General features: G+C 39.2%; 1 protein-coding gene across 2 annotated transcripts; it reads left to right on the forward strand.

Moving 5' to 3' along the window:
• Positions 1 to 250: 250 nt before the first annotated feature.
• On the forward strand, positions 251 to 20,284 carry LOC131227398 (uncharacterized). Of its 2 annotated transcripts, none has more exons than XM_058223194.1 (2): positions 251 to 1,005; positions 19,663 to 20,284. In XM_058223194.1, the coding sequence occupies exons 1-2, from the start codon at positions 1,001 to 1,003 to the stop codon at positions 20,087 to 20,089; spliced, it is 432 nt and encodes a 143-aa protein (XP_058079177.1). In that variant the 5' UTR covers positions 251 to 1,000; the 3' UTR covers positions 20,090 to 20,284. The 2 variants fall into 2 exon arrangements, with proteins under 2 accessions (XP_058079177.1, XP_058079178.1); XM_058223195.1 differs by having other exon boundaries at positions 251 to 1,002.
• The last annotated feature ends 648 nt before the right edge of the window (positions 20,285 to 20,932 follow it).

Here is a 20,932-nt window from a genome sequence, read left to right on the forward strand (position 1 = left end):
AATAAATACGTAACTGTGGGGCCATGTAACTCTGATATCTTTTGAACCGTTCGTACAACTCGGAGTTCGAGGAGTGTCAGCGCTTGTCTTCGAGCGCTACGTATCCGCTTGAAGGAACAAGCAGGGGTATTTTCGACCTTTGGCAAGCCTTCCGTACAGCTCGGGCGTATTCTCGCAAAGGAAAATGAGGTGGGCGTAGTTTCCTAAATGGGCCATAAATGGGTCGTACAGTCGCAAATTTCTCTAGTTCAATTTTCATTTTACCCCACGACAGTAATACCCAATCCCCGTCTCTCTACGGAAGCCGCCGCCTCCGAAACAACGCCAGCTGTGGGAGTATACACATCGCCGCCTCTCGGATTTTCGCTCCATCGCCACCATCCCTTACCATCCCTGAAACCGTCACCACCTTCCGTCCCCATTAAATCCGGCGACCTCAGAACCCTCCGCCCGTGGGCATCCTCCGGATCTGCTGCAATCGAGTACCAGATCTGTCGTCGCCGCGTGTCGGACTTACGTTTCACGACCACCGGATCTACACTGTCATCCGATTGCCGGTAGAATCTATCGTCGGCGCCAAGACCCACCACCGTTTCCGGCACCGACCCGTCATTTCCATTGATTCCGGCAGCTTCCTCTGCCGCGACCACCTGCAATATCTGCTGCAACCAAATCGCACATCGATTTCCCCTCCAGTCATCTGCGGTCGGTCGTTTTCATAGCCGATAGCGGTGAGATCAGCAGCCTGGTATTCCTTTGATTGGCACTGATTACTCACTGCCAGCTCGTGCATCAGCTCCATTGAAGTCGATTGCCACTGCTGGTTCATCGCCACCGGCCTGATTGCAGCACTGCATACATCAACACGTGTCCTGCGCTGGTCCCATCAGCCCGTTTTGTATTTGGAGAGAGGCGGTTTGCGTTTCGCTGCAGATCTGATTATAATCTGAGCATCAACTCGAGTTGCCGCTACCGCTTCGAGACTTCGGCAAACTCCTTAATGCAGTCAGTTTTTATATTTATTGATATTTTCATCTATATTCCATTGTTATTTAATTACATTGGATATTCCATCTACTTCTTCTCGCGTGGCAACATCTAGCTCCAATAAATGGGAGAGTCTAAGTCTTTGGTACGTTGCTAATCATGATATTTCTTCTTTTCAATGTTAGACTTGTCAATTAGAGTGTGAAATTGATAAAGGCCTCAAGCTTAGGGTGCATTTGGATGCATGTAAGTTTTTTAAGTTGCAAGTTACTTACATGTGAAAATAACGTAGGGGTCGTTTGGATGGTGGTAAATGGTTTAAGTTATAAATGATGTACTAGTAAATTATTTATTGTGTTTGGATAGCCTGTAAATGGTTTATATCATGTAATTGTGTATTCACACCTGAGATAGTGTAGGCAAGTAATTTATTAAAAAACATTGAAATGTCATGTAAGAGTGTAGGCAAGTAATTTATTAAAAAACATTGAAATGTCATGTAAGAGTGGATTTTAAAGTGGATCATTAGGTTAGCTTAAGGTTAATCCTCACATAAAACTAAGCAGTAGGTGAGCCATAGAAGTGGGCCCACGAATTCAAATGTTCTTTTATAACACCGGTAGCAAGATTTCCTGCCGTTGGCACACAGAGAGAGAGAGAGAGAGAGAGAGAGAGAGAGAGAGAGAGAGAGAGCCATTGGAGTTCTCAGATACAATGGAGAAAGGAAGGTGCATATCTCTTAGCCTTCAAAAAGAGTTGTTGGAGGCTTCTTACTAGGAGCTTTTTGCTAGCAAATGAAAAGGGGGAAAAGGTGGTAAATCATTTACTAGATTTACAAGCATTTTAGGGCATCCAAATGCAAGTTGCAAATGATTTAAATCATTTACAATTTGCCTCATTTATCACCATCTAAATGACCCCTTACAGGTAATCATGTTTGGATGTAAGTTATAAGTTACTTATAGATAAATTGTTTTTTTTTTGGGTAACCTGTAAGTTAGTTATAGGTAAGAAGCTGTATATTCACACTAAGCAGAGCTTGAAGTAGAAAATTGTTCCAAAATCAGAGTGACACATAAGAAAGCTTGGCACAAGTATGCCATTTTGTTAAGTTCATCCAAATGAATAGTTGAGCTGATTCTTAGGCTAAATTAATTATCAAGTGGGCCATAAAAGGGTGCCTATGTATTCAAAATACCTATAATATGGAATGACAACTAAGTAAAAGGGAACTAAAAATTTTCATTTTCAATCCAAAATATGTTTACAATATTTGCAAGGAAAAGAAACATACAAACAAACTACATCAACAAAAAGTCATATATTTAGGAATCATGTTCTCCAACCATGTCTCTGGTTATGGGACATTGTATGGATAAGATTTGGTCGATCAAAAAAACTTTATATATCATAGTTGTTGGGCGCGGAAGCAACCTCATATCAAATCAAACAAGTGATAGAGAACAAAAAATCCAAGTAAATGCAGAGGACACAGATTTTACATTGAAAACCGTTGTGGGAAAAAACTATGACACAATGTGACGATCAATCCACCATATCATAAGAAGGTTACGAGAGACGAGATAACTTATAGTAAAAACCCTAGCTTTCCCTTCAAAACCCTTGAGTAATCATGCTAAGCTCTCACCATGCTAACCCTAATCGTATTTATGAGAGCACTTATACACTCCATACGAAATTAGAAACAAAACGTCCGCACTTACTCAAACTTACACGTCTCGTCGGTTAAACCAATTGGACCTTCGGTTGGACCAAACCGAACTGACTCGCCAACCTTCGGTCGAACCGAAAGCGTGCAAAAGTGGACAACGTGTAATCAGAGAATCCACCCTTAATTTGATCGAACTGAAGACATGAGTTCTCTACACTAGGATTTAAGGGACTTGATTAACAATCTCCATCGTGGTTTTAATCCTCCATCTCCACTGCTCCAAGCTACTACCACTATCTCTAATTATCTTCAAGGTAGCACCATCATCGCTTCTCGTGCATACTACGTCTTCATTTCTTTGCTAAGCCTAGTGAAGTCGAGCAAAACTTGAACTTCTTTGCAGTAACAATCTTCGTAAGTATGTCCGCTGGATTCATGCCTGTCTGAATCTTCTCAAGAATGACATCTCTTTCCTCTAATATCTGCTGGATAAAGTGATGACAGACATCAATGTGTTTATATCGAGAGTGATACACCAAGTTCTTCACCAAATTGATTGCGCTCTCGCTGTCACAATGCACATGCACGACTTCCTGTTGAGGCCCTAACTCATTCATCATCCCTTTCAACCAAATAACTTCCTTGAATGCTTCTGTCACTGTCATATCTTCAACAGAGGTTGTGGAAAGTGCAACCACAAATTGAAGCTTCGACATCCAACTAATAACTCCATTTGCTAACAGAAACGAGTAACTGGAAGTCGACCTTTTTATTATCCACATTCCCTGCATAATCCGCATCCACATAACATATAAGTTTCTCCTTAAAATTTTTGAAAACCAAGATGTAGTTCGTTGTGCCTCGTATGTACCGAAATAATCATTTCACTGCTTCCCAATGTTGCTTGCTGGGGTTTGACATGTATTTGCTCACAACACCAACCGCATGTGAAATATCTAGTCTTATATAGACCGTGACATACACAAGACTGCCAACCGCGCTTGAGTAGGGCACATGAGACATATACCGATTTTCTTCATTTGATGTAGGACATGGCTCCAAAGAAAGCCAAAACTAAGTAGTGTGGGGGGTGCTAACCGGTTTAACCTTTTCCAGTCCAAACTTGACTAAGACCTTTTCAAGATACTCCTCCTGAGACAACAATCGCATGCTCCTTTCCCTGTCTCTATGTTTATCAATGCTGAGAATCATTTTTCCAACTCACAAATCTTTCATCTCAAATGTCCTGGATAATTGAGCCTTCAATATGTTGATTTCAGACATGCTATGGCTGACGATAAGCATATAATCAACATATAACACTAGAATAATGAATTCTTTGTCACTTAGTACTCTAAAATAGACACAATGATCAAATTCACTTATGATAAACTGCTGACTCAACATGAAAGAATCAAATTTCTTTTACCACTGCCTAGGTGACTGTTTCAGGTCGTACGATAACCTCTTTAACATGTAAACCATATTCTCATTTCCCTGCACCTTGAACCCTTAAGGTTGTTTAATTTAGATATGCTTTTCTAGTTCCCCATGTAAAAATGCAGTCTTCACATCTAACTGTTCCAGTTCCAGATTGTATTGGGCTACTAACACCAATACAAGTTTGATAGATGCTTTACCACTAGTGTGAATATCTCACCGAAGTCGACACCCTCCTGAGCATAACCCTTTGCTACTAATCTAGCTTTATACCTATCCAATTTCTTCCTGTAAATCCACTTGCAATTGATTGATTTCCGCCTAACGGGGAACTCCACCAGCTCCTACATTTCATTTTTATACAGAGTCCATCTCATCATGCATCGCTGTCATCCACTTCTTTTCATATCTGTCTTCTAGTGCTTCCTGACAAGTAGACGGATCCCCCTCATCTGTAATGATAGCAAATGCAACGTTTGAGTCGTCCTTGTATCTCAACAGTACCCTGCGATCCTTTTGTAAATTTCTTCTTATAGGTGGCTAATCCACCTCTTCTTTTACCTCTACCTGCAGCTCAGGTTCTTCAAGTGTTTCACCTTTGTCTGTTTTAACATCAATAACTGATTTTTCCATTTCCTTGTTTCATCTTCGAAACAAGGAACCTTCATCAAAATTGATGTCACGGCTAAATATGTTTTTTCGTGAAACCCGATCATACAATTTGTATCATTTCACCCCATCACCATAGCCAACAAAAGTACACTTCTTAGCCCTTTGTTCTAGCTTATCTCTCTCAACTGACGGTCCAAGAGAGTAAGCATCACAACCAAATATCCACAACCTCGAGTAATCAATTACCTGACCACTCCATACTTCTTCTGGAATTTTGCAATCAGTTGCTGTAGAGGGTGATCAACTTACTAAATAGCAAGCCATAGAGATGGCTTCAACTTATAACTCATTACCCAACCCAGAATTACTCAACAATTCATTGTTATCAAATGCGATCGCATATGCGCATACTATTGATCAAATCGCATATGCCATGATGGCATATGCGATCCTGGCAAGTATGCCATGGCATACTTTTATATGCGATAAATATGCGATCGCATATGCGAGTATGTGATCGCATACTGCATATGCGATCGCATATTTCCCAATAGCCAAGAGCGGAAGATTTTTATTTTTGTTTTTTATTTTTTTCAAATTGGAGAACTTTTGCCTATAATCAGGCACTCATATCCTCTCCATTTTCACCATTCTTTACTTCAAAGCTCTAAATCTCTTACGCTTTCTCTTTCACCTCTTTCTTTCTTACTCTAATCTCTCTACAATTATTTCAATTATGTTTATTTTTTGTATTTTATAAGTTGTGCTTACTTTTTTTGTAAATTAAGTTGTAAGTTATAACTTGTAAGTTGTTTCAAGATATCCATTTATCATTAAAATTTCTTTGTTCGAAGTTTATAATAATTAGTTATCTTTTAATGTAGCTTATTGATTGTTTTGTTAAAATTTATATAATATAATATAAGTAATTAAATATATCACTTAATGAAACACTCAAACTATAATGAATTAAGTAAAATAACCCAATCCAATCATGTGTGCTAATTAGACGAGTTTTTCCCTCATTTTTTTTTTTTATAGAATTTTTTTTTTTTTTGGAAAAAAATTTGGAAAAAAATATGGCATGCCATTTGTGATTGTGCGATCGCATATGCGATTTGACAACATAGCTCAACATAATCTGAGCCCTTTCTAAAAGAGTCTGATTTATACGTTCAGACATTCCATTCTGCTCTGGTGTATGCCTCACTACCCCCTCACTCTTGCAGTATTGGTTAAATTCTCTAGAAGGAAATTCTCCACTGTTATATGTCCTCAGAATTTTCACTTTCTGCCCTGTCTATTTTTCAATAATTGCTTTTCAGCTCTTAAAAGTGGCAAACACATCGGATTTATGCTCCATAACATAAACCCAAACCTTCTTAGAGAAATTGTCAATGAATATAACAAAGTATGACGACCTTCCTCCAAAAACAACACGCAACACCCCCCACACATCTGAATACACATAGTCAGGTTGATCTTTATTAACATGTTTTTCAGTTTTAAATCTCAACCTTGATTGTTTCATGTCTATGCAATGCTCACATATATATAAATCAAAACTTTTAAATCTAGGAATTAATCGACGATCAAGGAGTACCTTCATACCTTGCTCATTAATGTGGCCTAGGAGCGCATGCCATAAATGTACCGATGTGGACTTCGCTACAAATGTTGTAACTCCACCTGATATGGTATTCCCTATCAACTTGTAAAGATTTCCACTCTATGCTTTCATAACTGTGAGTGCCCCTTTTGAAACTTTCAGGACACTTTCATCACCGACGAACTTGCACCCGAGTGATTTAGAGCTTCCAGAGATTAAATTCTTCTTAAGCTCCGAAATGTGCCTCACATCAGTTAAAGTATGCTCCACTCCAACAAACATCTTGATGCAAACCACACCAATTTCGACCATCTTACAGGCATGATTGTTGCTCATAAGAACCAGGCCACCATTATACTTGTTATACTTGTTATATGTGGTGAACCAATGCCGATGAGGACACATATGATACGATGCTCTTGTACCCAAAATTCACTCCTAATAAAAGCAACCAATCTTGAACATTGACAACACTTCATAACCACCCGATCCTTCACCTGATTCCGCTAAATTGGCTTCCCTCAGCAAATCGTATGATTTCTCCTCCTGGATTTTGGGATATTTATAGTCCTTCATATTTTCCACCCTCTGATAAGTCTTTCGACTTGGATGTAGATCGCGACTTCCCTTTCTGTTGCTCAAACGATCTTCCCCGAGCAAACAATACATCCGTTAAAGTACATTCACCTCCACTCTTCCTTCTCAACTGCTTCAACTGAAGGACTAAAATAAGAGTCATGACGTCCAAGGTATCCCTACCATAGCACAAAGTATCAACTAGATACTCATATAACTTCAAGAGAGATGTCAACAAAATTAGGGCTTTGTTTTCGTCCTCGATATTCACCTCCACCCTTGTCAACTTGAAACCAGTTTGTTGAAGACATTAATATGCTTAGAGAGATCTAACCCTTTCACCATCTTCAGAGTATAAAATTGTCTCTTCTTATATAGACGATTGGTGAGCGATTTCGTCGTGTAGATGCTCTCCATCTTCGCCCACAAGCCCACGGTAGTCATCTCATCAATGACATTATAGAGGACTTTATCGGCCAAGCACGATTGGATTGTGCTAATCGCCATTTGATTAAGTTCATCCAATCATTTTCCTTCATAGATTTCAGACGTTGCGTTTTCCCAAGGAGTGCATGCTGCAACCCTTGCTAAACTAGAAGGGCTTTAATCTTCAACCTTCATACTTCAAAATTGTTTTTACCTATGAACTTCTCTATCTCGAATTTCACATTCAACCTAATACCCCAACGTACACTCTGATACCACTTGTTGGGCGCGGAAGTCCACGGTAGTCATCTCATCAATGACATTATAGAGGACTTTATCAGCCAAGCATGATTGGATTGTGCTAATCACCATTTGAGTAAGTTCATCCAATCATTTTCCTTCATAGATTTCGGATGTTGCATTTTCCCAAGGAGTGCATGCTGCAACCCTTGCTAAACTAGAAGGGCTTTAATCTTCAACCTTCATACGTCAAAATTGTTTTTACCTATGAACTTCTCTATCTCGAATTTTACATTCAACCTAATACCCCAACGTACACTCTGATGCCACTTGTTGGGCGCAGAAGCAACCAAAAAATCCAAGCAAATACAAAGAACGCGAAGATTTTACGTGGAAAACCCTTGTGGGAAAAAACCACGACACAAAGCGATGATCAATCTACCATATCATAAGAAGGTTACAAGAGATGGAACAACTTACAGTAGAAACCTTGGCTTTCCCTTCAAAACCCTTAAGCAATCGTGCTAGGCTCTCACCATGCTAACCCTAATCGTATTTAGGAGAGTACTTATACAATCCATATGAAATTAGAAACAAAATGTTTGCACTTAATCAAACTTACTCTTCTCGTCAGTTGAACCGATTGGACCTTCAGTCAAACCAAACCGGACCAACTCGCAAACCTTTGGTTGAACCGAAAACGTGCAAAAGTGGACATCATGCAATCAAAGAACCCACCCCTAATTCGGTCTAACCGAAAAGGACTCGAGTTGAACTGAAGACAATACTTCTCTGCACTAGAATTTTAAGGCACTCGATCAACAATGGCCTCATCAATGGTTGTTATGTTCTCCAACTCCTGCCTTAATTTCGTCGTCATATTTGTAGCCATATTTGCGAACTTAAGGGCGACGTTTTTGTCTATTGACGCGCAAAGGCTATCAAATCTTTCTACGGCAGTCAATGGGAGAATGACCTTCTTTTTCTTCGACGACCTTGAAGCTGAGGTTCCTACAGTCTGTTTACTACTAACCTCGAATTGTTGAGATTCAGGTTGTGTCCCATCCAAATATACATCATCCATGGGTACAAATGGTGCATATGTTCCAGAGTGAATTAGAGACAATTGGATGTCATCCATAGGGTGAGATGACACTACATCTTCTTTTTCAGGATTAGTTGGAGTCTGTGCACAACTCCTCATGGAAGAATCATCTCAGTATATAGTCTCGAATTGCTTAAACACCAGGAATGCTTCTTCTTCTTCTTCTTCTTCTTTTTTAAGGTTTTGCCTGTAAAGAAGAGAAGTTCAGAATTAAAATACTTTTCATAAGTATATTATAAAATGTATGTTAAACATGAATTTAAACTCATCCCAAACTATTGTTTCAACAATCATGTATTTTCTTTATCGTCTCAGCCAAAGCCACTCTTGCTTTGTACAAGCTTATTCAACAAATATTTGCCCTTCAACATTCGTAATCGATTCCTATAGTTATCAATATTCACCTACATGGGAAATGTTTTTTCCACCTGTTTGGCTACTTTTCTCGTAGTGGTTTCTCTAAAAACATTATCAAATTTTCTTCCTAACAATGCTTCGTCAACTATTAAGTTTGTGATACATTCGTCCATATAGAAAGTCCAGTTGACTTGTGCCTTTTAGTCGCTTTTGTTTGGGTTTGAAGGTTGCAACATGCCTTGGAAGGATAACACAATTGTAAGCTATGTAAGATATATATCAAGGGTTCGTTTGAGAGCTTGTAAATGGAGGTAAATGGGAAATGGAATTGGAGGTAAATGAATTAGGAGTAAATGGCTTACGCAATTGTGTTTGAATGGGAGTAAATGAAATGTATTTGAAATCCAAATATTGTGTTTGGATGGGAGTAAATGGGAGGAATTGGAATGCATTGGATTTTTTCAATATATTCACATGAACATATGTGATACCTCAAATTAGCTTTAATATCTCAAATTATTGTACATATGTGATATTTAACCAAATGATTGTAATAAGCCCATTGAAATATTTACTTCTGCCAAAAATGGGGAAATTTTGAGCCTCAGGTTGGCCATAAACATAAGGATCACGAAAGTAAATTGTCAATGTTCTTTAACTGTCCATTTAGATGGCCAACCTTTAGTTGGTTTGGATCATTCTATTAGCATGATTTTAGTGATGTAGTTGATAATTGGATTGTTTCGGAGTATCATTAATGTGCCACGAGCCCACGTGTATGGTGAATATGTGTATAGCAGCACCTTTTTTACTCATGCGACTCTCTAAGGATGCTCAAAAAGGCATTTCACCCATTTACTTTCAAATCCTCTATCAAAGAGAGGATTTCATGCACATGGTCATTTACTCCCATTTCATTTCGTTTCCATGCATTCACTCCCGTCCAAACACACATCAAATGCCATTTACCTCAATTTACTCCCAACCAGATGACCCTCAAAACTAGGAAGAAATGGATTTAGAAATATAACTCGAAATTGCATTTATAAAATAGTGCATTCATATGCTGAGTAAAAATCGTTCATTGGCATTAATATCGTAAATAAATATTTATTGAAAGACATTTAATAGTCGTTTTGTCGTAGATTTTAGTTTGCCCACATATCTGACACAAGTGCAAGTCTAAAATCTTTCCATCTCTTCTTCTCCCTTTTAGCTATCATGAATTCATTCTCAAATCTGCTTTCATCCTCATTGTCACTAGTTTTGACTTTCACGTCATTACCTTCATCTACATGTACATCTACATCAATTGCATTTGTATCATTGTTGTTATCATCGTTATTCTCCAAATCAGGCTCTTGATTACGATTAATGTGATTATGCGAGATACAACATGCAAAGACATCACTTGCGTGCACATAAGATAGCCTGGGGCTGTCTTCAATATAGGAAATCGTGCATTGAGTACTCCGAAGGAACATTCTATAGCATTCCATAACAAAGAATGGTGAAGATTGAACAACTCCTTTGCCCTTGGCTCGCAACCTTTCTTGAATTTTTAGGTGATACTGTATTCCATGGAATGGTGCTAAGAAACCAGGCATGTTCACAAAATCAGCATCAACTAAGTGGCATCTCACCCCAAGTGTGCCCCTACATCCCACAGGCCACCCCACTTAAGGCCGATGTGAAATGCCCCTACATTAATCACCATCGGTGAGGAATCTCGAACACTAGACCTCTTGCTTTGATACCACTTTGATGCAGGACAATTAACCACTTGCTCTAAAAGCTCGAACTGATAGAGCATGACGAATCAATCCTTTTATCTCATAGCCCAGGCCCCACATCCCATGGGTTAGGACCTCGGTCGAACCCCTCTCGTGGGCCCTATTTACATGGGTTCCTCTTCACACAAGCCACTTGCCTCACATGGGTGGGGCCCACCTCACATGAACCATCCACCCCCAGTGTGCCCCTACATCCCACAAGCCACCCCACTCGAGCCCGGTGTGAAAATGCCCCTGCATTAGATGGGGACAACCTGAATTTCAACAATCTGGGGGAAGTAGTAAATGAACCGTAGGAACCTTAGCTCTAGGGTCATCGAAGAAGAAGGTCACTTTCATCTCTAAGGTCATCGAAGAAAAAGGTAACCCACATCAACAGTCGTAGACAAATTTGATAACTTTTTTGGGTCAATGACAAATACGTCACCTTTAAGTCCACAAATATGATGACAGCATTATGGCAAGAGTTGGAGAACATGACAACCATTGATGAGGCCATGATGTATAAGACTTCTAGATTCTTTTCAAATCGACCGAATCTTATTAATACATTCCTTCATGATGTGCCCCCTAACCAAAGACATATATGGTAGGAGAACATAATTCCTACATAGATGGTTTTTCGTTGACATAGTTTGCTTGTTTGTTTCTCTTCCTTGCAATGGATTGAAAATGATAATTTTGAATTCTCTTTTGCATACCTTAAGTTGTTGTTCCATGTTACAAATATTTTGAATACATTGGCCCACTTTCATGGCCCACCTGATGATTAGTTTAGCCTAATAATCAGCTCAACTATTTATCTAGATAGGGTTAACAAAATAGCATACTTTGTGCCAAGCTTTCTTATATGTTAATCCGATTTTGGAACGATTCCCTATTCCAAGCTCTGCTTGGTGTGAATATACAACTTCTTACATGTAACTAATAGGTTACCCAAACATAGAAATCAATTTTTTTGTAAGTAACTTATAACTTACATCCAAATAGGATTTCCTATAATATAAGTTACTTTCACCTATAAACCCTAAACCTATTACTTGCTTACATTTTAACTTATAGGCATCCAAACACGCCCTTAACCTGTTTGCAAGTCCCCTATAACATGAAACATGGCCTCATCCACTGTAAGATTTTTGCCACTTTTGCCTGTAAGAAACTTACAGGTAGAAAGAAAGTTACAGATAACTTTCCTCCCCCAAACACTAGCTGTAACAAAGTTACATTTTACAAAACTTACAGGCATCCAAACGAGCCCTTAGTTGTTAGGAGGAAAAGTCTGCTCTTTCGTGGATTTCCTAAACGATGCAAAGGTAATTCTAATGGCCTTCCAAGGAGTGATGTGGATCATCGATGGGTACCTAAGGTGCGAAATGGGAATGACAAGGTTGGGATGGTCTCAACCTTATAGCTAATTGAGAATGACAAGGATGGGATGACATGCTATGTTAATTTAAGGAACCAACGGAGGAGACCTGCAAAGAGTGGTTGACGAGGGCTTCAACACAACAGTTGGGGGAGAATCTCAAGGACCGGACATTTACAAGAGGATGAATAGAGACTTAGCTAATTTATTGCTTTCTTGTACTACATAAAATGTGTAGAGAATTCTGGAGAGGACTAGAATTATGTATAGTGTAGAAATCTCTAGAATGGTCTAGAGTTCTCTAGTGGGTTTTCTAGGGAGAGTGGCTTAGATTCATCTAGAAAGGTTCTAGAGTCTTTTTTGCCATTGGATGGTTGCCAAATGACATCATCCTGGCCATTCGTGTAAAGTGGCTTGAAGGTTTTTAGGTCTATGTAAGGAAGAGGCTTCTTTATTCGTGACCAACCTCAGAAAGTCAACCTTTGGAACTCTTGAATTATAGAAGAATGCTTCTATGATCTCTTGTGTCTCGCTTGCATCATAATGGGTTTCATGCATAAGCTTGGTGTTTGCACTTTGAAAATGGGCTGGCTCATCCATGATGAGACTGTGAGTAAGAGTGCTGCACAGTCTATACTTGGGGAAGCACCTAGGCCTTGACAATACCTATGGAAATTGGTCAACCACTTGCTGCTTCTCTATATTTTCTATCATTCCAAACTGGCCGTGCCTTTCCTTATCCTAATTTGGGCAATTGACAATGGCATCTTGGAGTTGCATTTTTTATTTATAATGGTGAGGTAGTTACAAAGTGACAACTCATTCTTCCCATTCTTCTTGTTTGTTTAATTCATACTCACTTGAAGGAAGACATTTCATCCTATTGTGTGAGAACCAGTTTGGTAACCCATCCTTTTCTGTTATAACAATTGCATTACCTTCGTTTCTTTTCTAAAATACAAATCGCTAAAATCAAGAGAGTTGATTCTTTTTTGAATAACACTCAGATTATTTTCCACAATCCCCATTTAAGTTGGTAATGTTGCAAGTTACTTCTTATGAAATCAATTACATATTTTCTCACTATGTTCAAAATAGAAGTTGAAAGGTTATGGTATGCCAAAACAGTTACATAACGGCCATTACGTAACAGTAATGGTGGTAACTATAACGAGTTACGCCCGTTTGCGTTATGGGGCCGAAACAACTGTAATGGCCGTTACAGAAAAAATGGCCTGTAGCACTCCCATAATGGAGCCAAAACAATTTTTTTTCCAAAAAAAAACAAAAAACCATAATGGCTATATTGTAATGGTAATAATGGTGGCCATTACGGCTAGTGTTCGAAATATCGATATTATCGGCCAATATTATTAGTATCATAGCCCAGCGATACAAAACCCTTCTGAAGAGACTAAAACATTGAAAAAATTTACAGGATACTTTGTATCGATCGATATTTCGATAAATATCACATAATATCACCAAATATCATTCGATATCGCTTAATATCATCCTAAATATCATGCGATATCAATGATACTATCATTTTATCAGGATTTTATTTATTTTTTCAATAAATTTGGTGTAACAACAACTGCTGCGCTAATATAGCCAACTCCGGGATTTTGGGACAACATCATTATCTGGAAAAAAAAAATAATAATAATAATAAATAATAAAAAGAGAAAAAATAAAAACTTTCAACAGGTAGATTTCGATACCTGTAGAGGAGATCCTTGATCGAAGTTGCGTTTAATGGGCCATTCGAATCGAAGTGTTAGGTTAGCGCAAACGAAATCTTTGATTTAGGAGGCGAAATTTGCGAAATTTAGAGAAATTGGGAGAGATTTGGGTGAAATCCGAGAAATCCTCCATGAAATACGAAGAATTCCTCGGCAAAATCCAAAAAAATCAGAGATTTGGGAGAGAGAACCCTCTCTGCTTCAAAAAAAAAAGGGCCTGGAGCCCCTTTTACGGGAAGCGGATGGGCTGGTGTACCGCACACCACGGACTTGGATGGTGTGTTGATGTCACCAAGTTCTGTGGGTTTCTTCATGAGGTATATGTTATATCCAAACCATTAGTCCATTTGGAGTACTCGTCATAAGGCTTAAGCCGAAAAATAAGACAAATCCAAAGATCAAGTGGACCACACTGAAAAAGGCAGCGGGAGATTGAACGTCTACCATTGAAACCCTTTTGGGGGTCACAGAAGTTTTGGATCAATATGATATTTGTTTTTCCTCTTCATCCAGTTCTTTGTGACCTCGTGAACAAATTGGATGGAAAATAAGCGCCATGGTGGGCCCTACAAATATTTTAATAGCAAGAATCATTGTCCCATTGCTATTTGTGGTGTGGTCCACTTGAGCTTTGTATATGACTCATTTTTGGGCTCATGATCTAAAATGATCTCCAAATGGATGAATGGTATGGATATAATAAATACATTATTGTGGGGCCCATGTAACTTTAATCTCCTTTTAACTGTTTGTACAACCCAAGCTCGAGGAGCATCAGCGCTCATCTTTGCACGACACGCATCCACACCAGCCAAGTCGCTGGTATGTGGTACACCAGCCAATCCACACCGTCCATCCATTTTCAGAGGTCATTTTAGGGCATGAGCCCAAAAATGAGACAAATGTAAGGCTCAAGCGTACCACACCACAAGAAACCGTGATGGCAATGATATCCACTATTAAAGCTTCTTAGGGCCCACCGTGAGGTTTATTTGCCATCCAATCCATTCATAAGGTTTGACAAACCTGGATGGGAAAACATAAATATTAACTTGATCCAAAAATTTTGTAGCCCCAAAAAATTTAATGGTAGTCATTCAATGACCACTATTTTGTTTGGTGTGGTCCACTTCAGATTTGGATCTGCCTTCTTTTTGGGTCCATGCCCTAAAATGATATGTTAAAATGAATTGACAGTGTTGATACACCATCTTATGTTGAGGTAGCCCCATGGTTGGGGTCTCATCCAAGTCATTGATTGCTTGGATTTGATAAAACAAATTGCGTACGTGAGTAAACTTTTAGGGCCCACCTCGATGTAGGGGTGCACACGTGTCGGTTTGGTCCGGTTCTGGGGTGAAATAGGAACCGAACCGTTCCTAACGGTTTTACCATTTTTGGAACCGGAACCGAACCGTTGGTACCTTGGAACTGGACGGTGAAAAACAGTTCAGTTCCGGATCGGTTCCACGATTCTGGCTAGCAATGTGGAGACTATAACGTGGTGGGCTAGCTCAGTCAAGCTGGGCTAGATCAAACACAACTGATGAATGGTCTAGATCAAACACCATCAAGCGACATCTCCAATAGACTTCAGCGCACCAGATATAGAAATCGGTGAGCTGCGATTGGTAGATGTACCAATAGCCTTTTCAATTAAAACGCTAAAATGACGATTTCCAATCTATATCTAATAACTTCAAAGATTGCTAATAAATCGCGAAAAAAAAAAAAAACTAGAAATCTTGAATTTACATAACCAGAACCCATATGAAGGGGTAAAAAGCAAGCGCATACACAAGCAGAGAGAGAGAGAGAGAGAGAGAGAGAGAGAGAGAGAGAGAATCCGGACGTTTGATTGTTGTTCCACTAGAGATCGGAGGAGGGTTTGTTGTCTTGAATGATGTTGTAATCGAGAATATCCCAACTGTCGTCTTGAAATGGGTCCATCTCTCTCTCTCTCTCTCTCTCTCTCTCTCTCTCTCTCTCTCTCTCTCTCTCTCTCTCTCTCCGAAGAAAAAATAAAGAAAAACAGAAAACCCAACTTCAAGGATTTCGAAGGAGCGGAATCTGAAACGTTTATTTCCTTTCTTTTATTTTTCTTCTCCCCCTTTTCATTACATATATGGGTCTGTTTTAGGATACAATTACAAGGATGCCATGTGATTTAGTTGAATGACGAAAGTACCCCTACCAACTAACGAAGAGAAATGCCGCTGAAATTGAAGAGGCGGTTCGGTTCAATGGTTCGGTTTAATGGTTCGGTCCAACGGTTCGGTTCAGTTCTACAAGGCCCTAAACCGGAACCGATCTGTATCTAACGGTTCTTAAAATTTTGGAACCGGAACCGGAACCGGTGCTTTCTAAAACTGGACCAAACCGAACTAATCCAACGGTTCCGGTCCGGTTCCACGGTTCTACCGGTTAGATGTGCACCCCTGCTCGAGGTATGTACTGCGAACAACGCTGTCCATCTGTTTGGACTGCTTATTTTATGACATTGTCCCAAAAATGAAACAGATACAAGTTTCAAGTGAACCACACTATAAGAAGTGGTCATTGATCCCCCACCATTGAAAACTTCCTAGGGTCCACTGCAACCATCCAACCTGTTGATAAGTTAACACAGACTTGGATGAAAGTAAAAAACAAATATCAGCTTGATCCAAAAAAATTTGTGGCCCACAAATTTTTTAATGGTCAATAACCACTATTTCATGTGGAGTGGTCCACATCTACCTGAAATTTGTATTTGCCTCGTTTTTTAGGCCAACTCCTAAAATTAGGTTGCGAAACAAATGGACGATGTCGATGTGCCGTGCATGCATCCAGGTGGGCCCTATTGTTTTTTTACAGTAGCATCAATTGGTTAAAGCCTTTTGTGGCTCCAAGAAGTTTTGGACAATTCCAACTGTTTTCACTTGCGTAGTCCATATAAGTTTGGGAAAAAAATAAATTATCAGCTTGATCTAAAACTTTTGTGGCCCACTAATGGTCAATCACCATTGTTTCTTATGGTATGGTACCCCTGATTATTGGATCTGCTTCACTTTTTGGATAATGTCCTAAAATGATATGGAAAAATGGATGGCCGGGGTGGATATTCAATACACACATCATTGATAGGTATGTTTTCTAATTTCACTATATCTTTTGCTTTTGAATGCATTGGTTATGCTTTCATATATATCTTTATACATTTATAAATGTTATGCATCATATTTGAATATATTTACCAAGTTCAATCAGATAACGCATAACTTAGGACCTTATACAAAGGAAATTTATTATGTGCACTTCTTTTTTGAGATTTTATGATTTAAAAGTGTGTATTAAGGTCTTTTTAAATAATCCCTGAAGTTTCATAAGAAAAATTCAACCAGTTTGCCAATGTTTCCCCATGTTTCCCAAAAAGTGCGATAAATTATGCAATACAAAGGACACCGTTACGCCAACCGATACCGATACGGGATACCTTGGTTGCGATACATTGCGCGATACCGATATTTCGAACACTGGTTACGGCTACCGTTACTGTTGAGGAATACCTTGGAAATTATGCCACTTTTTACACCAGACCCTAGTGGTTTTGCTTACATCTCCTTTCACCATTCATCAGGCCTTCCGATAGGAGGGATTAGTGAAACAGGATTTGTAAAAATGGATCTAGAAAGCTCAGACAAGGCTATGATGACAAAAAAAATCACAGAACCTTACTATTTCAATTCAGGCAAATCAACTGGGGTGGTTGTAGAATGCCAATCTGTAGCTTAAAATTCCATCTCTGAAAAGTAGTTTTAATAGATCTATTCATCTTTTGATTTATTTGGTGAATTTTCACTTGTATATGGGCATAAGACTATAATAATGTTTTTTCTTAATTACCCTGATGTCATTGAACTCGTTAGCAAGTTTCGATTTATACAGTACTTTCAATGCAAAACATCCTTCAATTGATTTTTCAAAGCCATTAGAAAGTCAACTAACTTATATAAACTTCCTCAAGAAGTCAGGTCTGGGTGAAAGGTCAGATAATGACTGGTCCTTTCCTCGAATGTGTTTAGCATCCCCATTTCTTCTATGTTACTTTCAGTAGCTTTGAACAATGCCCACCTAAATCGCCAACCCCCCGATGATTTCCGTTCCAAATCACACGATCCAGAATATGGGCCATTTGCAATCCAGATTGCAATTTTCACCAATCTGAAATTATGGTTCCATACTCCTAACGTAGATTAACTTGTTATGTCAATATATATTTTGAGCATGGAGATTTATACTTTAATTACTGCACACACATGTATATACATGAATATGTATATATGTGAGGTCTCAGGTCCAATCAATTGGACCACAATTTATGGTCCACCCAGCAGATAACATCCAACCTTTCACGTGCATGGGACATCCAAAGCATCCAATTGGTTGGCCCCACCATGAGGATCGCCTTAGGCAAAGATCAACCACATCCACTCGTTGAGTGGAGCACACTTATATTTTTCTATTTATTAATGACTAGAAATTGTTTTCTATGGGATGGTCCACCTGATTATTAGATGGGGTTGATTATTGCACCATGCGATCCTTGTGTTGGGGCCAACCTATTGGAAGTTTTGGATGTCGTATTCATTTAATAGGTTGGAAGTTATCCTCTAGGTGGTCCATAAATTGAGGTCCAACTGGTTGGACTTGAGACCTTCTCACATCCAACTGGTTAGATGATAAGTTGTCATCCACCCAGCTGATAACTTTCAGCGACATCCAACCTGTCCAACAGGTTGGCCCCACCATTGGGATCACATTGTATAAAAATCAGCTGCATGCACTAATCAAGCAGACCACACCTGTATGTTGTTATTTATCAGAGGCTATACATTATTTTATCTGGTGTGGCCCACCTAATGAGTGGATGGGCCGATTTTTGCACAAGGTAATCCTCATGGTGGGGCCAACCAATTGAACACGGTGGATGCTGCACACACATGATTGGTTGGAAGTCATCCACTGTATGGATTGTAACTTATCATCCAACCGGTGGATGCGAGCATTTCTCTAATAATAATATTTTATCATTTCACATATAAATTACAATACACTGATAAAGCTATATATATATATATATATATATATATATATATATATATATATATATATATATATATATATATATATATGTATGTATAGTGTATGTAGTAGGGTGACCCACATGATCCTACCCCTAGCATACCACATTCTAGGAAGTAGCTATCACATATCCATTCCCTTGGTTTTCAAGGGAATAGATCAATTACAAAACACTTCTCTAATAAATATCATGCGCCATGTGGCAAACTGCACAGATGTATGAGATCTGGAACCTTTTATCCAACAGGCTCAACATGGATACAGCAATGTCACAAATGAAACTGATCGAACGATCATAACCATCCAATTGAAGGACTTCCAAGGAATAGTGAGGGCAAGAAAATGATGTAAATAGTTAAATTGAATGGGCTCAAAGTTCTCCAAATGGGTGGTTAAAATTGCCCCATCAGTATGATATTTTGATCTGTGCCATCTATGGTAGCACCCATCAGATGAACGGCTCGAGAGGACCTGTTCACGGCATCGAAGTAAAAACAGAAGATCATGGTTGATTACATGACATGGTTTCACTCTGATATATTAGAAATGCTTGCGAACAGTATCTGTAAAACAAGCAGCAACCACCTGAGAAAAGTTGTATGTTTTGTAGGATGGATTCCGAGACTGTAACTCACAACGGTGGATGCCACTGCAGGCGGGTGAGGTGGCAAGTCGAAGCACCGTCAAGTGTCGTCGTGTGGAAGTGCAACTGCTCCAACTGTTTGATGAGAGCCAACACCCACTTTATCGTCCCATCTGCAAAGTTCAAGCTGATGGGAGAGTCCCAACAGTTCCTTACCACCTATACCTTCGGCACTCACACAGCCAAGCACAACTTTTGCAAGGTCTGTGGCATAACGTCGTTCTACCTGCCTCGGTCGAACCCTGACGGCATTGCGGTGACTGTAGCATGTGTGGACGCAGGCACACTTACGCACGTCGAGATCAGGCATTTCGACGGGCAGAATTGGGAGAAGTCCTATGATCAAACGTCCATAGCGTCATATTCTAAATCAGTGGATGGAACGCCAAGGTGATTACTCAAACATGTGAAAATGAAGATATTGAAATGGAGGCTTGCATTTTCTAGCTAGTCTGTCATCACTGTTGAGATCTGGTTGGTCATTGCATGGGCTTGCTCTTAGCCCAAAAATCAAACAGTGATTAGCAATCCTAGCCATCTGCTAGGCCAATACTAGTCCGTTGAACGTTGATCATTGCTCTTTTCCTTTTGCTTAAATGTCCATGATGGTCCCTTTAGGGTGAAATACATCTATCCAATGGTAGGCCCACTTGGGCCCATGTATAAATTCGCATGGTAAAGAGGTATGAAGAATTGGGTATGCTTCTCCTCATCTGGACTACGACCCATCAAGCTGGTCCTCAAAGATCTGATTTTGGATGCGTTTGGTTGCAACAAATTCATGATATTTTGCACCAACTCAGACTGGTTGTAATCATGAAATGTCATGAACTTTCATTATGTATGGGTGCAACCAAACACACCCTTTACTTGGCCAAGCCCAACCAATCAACAGCTCTGTAGGATTCGTAAATCTTTTCATTTAAGTAAAAAATTCAGTGCATGCGCAGCTAGTTTCTTTAAGATGTGTTTGGTTGCACCAAATATCATAAAAATCATGATCTTGAAATCAATGAAATTTCATGATATTTTTTGTGCAAACAATAGTGCCCGAAAATGGGCTCTTTTCATTTCATATATATAGTTTATATATGAATACAGAATCTCAGGCCGTGTTTGGCATCACCCAAAAATGGGCTTTTTTCATTTCTGCTCAGATGATAGACATGCCGTAAAAATGGTTCGGCGACGACTGGCTGGTGCAATAATTGGACCAGTTCACTAATGAAGTGGATCG

The sequence above is a fragment of the Magnolia sinica genome, chromosome 15, assembly GCF_029962835.1.
Source record: "Magnolia sinica isolate HGM2019 chromosome 15, MsV1, whole genome shotgun sequence".
NCBI classification, from domain to species: Eukaryota; Viridiplantae; Streptophyta; class Magnoliopsida; order Magnoliales; family Magnoliaceae; genus Magnolia; species Magnolia sinica.